This window comes from Octodon degus, unplaced genomic scaffold, assembly GCF_000260255.1.
Source record: "Octodon degus isolate 3935 unplaced genomic scaffold, OctDeg1.0 scaffold00056, whole genome shotgun sequence".
Lineage (NCBI taxonomy): Eukaryota > Metazoa > Chordata > Mammalia > Rodentia > Octodontidae > Octodon > Octodon degus.
Window position 1 is genome coordinate 11,113,688 of NW_004524632.1, and position 2,375 is coordinate 11,116,062.

Here is a 2,375-nt window from a genome sequence, read left to right on the forward strand (position 1 = left end):
TGTGTTTTGCTTAGCTCAGCTTGTTCTAAGTAGGTGCTTTAGACCACTGAGCCATCTCACCAGCCCCAGCACCCGCCTTACTCTTAATGGGCTACTTCATACCCTCAGTCACAGGTCAGCCCTGGGATTGGGGCCCAAGGCCTCAGAGCATGCCAACTACTGCGAGGACACCAGGAGAACAATAGATGAACTTGCCTTGGTTTTGCTGAGGCAACTAGGGTTTTTGACTTCCCTAGTTCAAAATACAGCTTGCTGAGGCTATAGCTCAGTGGCAAGATGTCTGCCTTTGCTTTTCTTTTGAGACAGGGTCTTGCTATGTAGCCCAGGGTAGTCTTGAACTTTCTATGTAGCCCGGAATGGCCTCGAACTTGAGATGATCCTCCTGCCTCAGCCTTTCAAGTGCTGGAAATACAGGCGAGTACCACCATGCCTGGTAAAACAGCACTTTCCCCCCCAAATCATGCTCCACCGGGCTCTGCGGCAGCTTGGCAGGCTGGGCACTAGGGGGCACCGTGGGGAAGGACTGCGTTTGCTCGCAGACCACGGGAGTCTCCCCTCAAGAGGCCTCCTGCACTGAGCGCTGCCTTCTCAGAACCTGGACACACCCTGCAGGCCACACAGCCCACTTGCAGGGCAGCCCAAGTGCTTCTGCCTCATAAGCAACTCCCCGCTTCCTGCTGCGGATCTCCTAGGCGAGGGGCCCTCTCAGCCACTCCTCCCCGCAGTGCCGCCAGGACTCTGGTCACACAAGCCACAAATCACAACTCCACGCTACGGGCACTCAGTGCTGGGGCCCACCTTCCTCGCCGTGGACTTTGCCGTCATAGTTGTTGATCAGCTCCTCAATGAACGTCTCGTCCTCCTCCTTCACTTCGTCCCCCATGTAGGGAATATTGCACAGCACCGTCTCGTCTTCCACCTGAAACCGGGCCACACCGGGTCATCCATGGGCCACTGTCCTGGCCACCAGCCCTGTGCCCAGCCCTTCCTGCTGAGGCCACTTCAGGCCCTGCTTCAGACATCCCTGTCGCTTTGCCCTTCTGGGGTCGGAGGATTTTATGTAGCTGCTGATGTCTAGAAAATGTCTGCTCAACTCAGAGAACCAGGGTCACCATGCCTGGACGGGAGAGCACCTGTGCCCCGCTGACTACTGCCCTGCCTGTCACCAGCACCGTATCGGAGGCTGGGAGGAGAAGTGAGCCCTCCTAAGGTGCTGCTAACAAAATGAGCAGCAAAACCGCAGCCACACAGGCCAGGGCCACCTATGGCGGGCAGAAGCTGCAGGCACCTCCTGAGGGGCGCGGAGGGCTGGGTGCCCCGCACAGCTCGGCCTCCCCACCGCCTCCTAGCCTCTGCTGCCTCCTGCCCGCCTGCCCTGCCTGCCCCAGGACCAACGACCACGCTCTCAGCAGCCAGGAGCTGCCCCGCCCACCCAGCCACCTATCCCCAAGCCCCAGGGTGGAGCACAGCGACTCTAGGCTGTGCTCAGGCAGGTCTGCTATTGCAGGCTCAGATCCACTTGCCACCAGCACAGGACAGCCCACAGAGTGGGCAGGGATGAGCCCCAACAGTGAGTGCCCACCACTGGCACACAGGCCTGGGTGAGGGCTGTGCCTACACAGCTGCGGAGGTCACAGGGGCGCTGCTGACTTCGCGGGGAGTGACTGCCAAGCCTCTGCCTTGAACACACGGACCAGGCCCCTGACCTGGACCCAGAGCTGTGTGCAAGACTCCCAGCCCGGGCCAAGCAGCAAGAGGAAACCAAGTTTCAGTCCATCTTATTCATTCTAAAGAGAACCAATGTGGAGCCTGCTTCAGAGCACCAGACCCACGCGAGGGCAGGCATGACAGTACCCTGCGCACTGTGCCCGGCTTTGCCCAGCTCTCCAGCAAACCCTGCCAGCAGCCCCAGGTGCCTCATGGTCTGCAATGATGGCCACGCGGCCTGCACAATGCCATGTGCCCCTATACGCACCATGAAGTTCTGCTGCAGCGGGGACCAAGAGTACATGATGGGGACCAGGGCCACTGTGTTCAGGGACCGCATCAGCATGTGCTGGCTGCCGAAGCTTGGGAAGAGGCTCTCGACGGTACACTGCAGGCCGGGGACAGGATGGGGCACTGACGCTGCGCCCACCCCACAACCCAGACCCCTCCCGCGTCCTCCCAGAGCCCAGCCCAGGCAGGCGGACAAGAGGTCCGGAACATTCCCTGAGGACCTTCAGGCAATGCACTTGGACCTGCTCCTCCATAGCATGGGGCTGGTTCCATGGGAAACACCAAGGTATAAAACCCACATCCTGCTTTGAGGAGGACAGCGGGTATCATACCCTGTCCATTTTTTAAATTTTTTATTTATTTTTAAAATTTTATTT

At 59.0% G+C, this 2,375-nt stretch overlaps 1 protein-coding gene across 2 annotated transcripts in view; it reads right to left on the minus strand.

Annotated features, from left to right (window-relative positions):
• Ezh1 (enhancer of zeste 1 polycomb repressive complex 2 subunit) overlaps positions 1-2,375 on the minus strand; it is a 28,039-nt gene that overhangs the window by 23,372 nt on the left and 2,292 nt on the right. For both annotated transcript variants that reach the window (XM_023717921.1, XM_004633792.2), the window contains exons 3-4: positions 1,976-2,095; positions 799-919 (exon numbers count right to left, since the gene is read on the minus strand). In XM_023717921.1, coding sequence (XP_023573689.1) covers positions 799-919; positions 1,976-2,095 — 241 coding nt within the window. The remainder of the gene's footprint in view (positions 1-798; positions 920-1,975; positions 2,096-2,375) is intronic.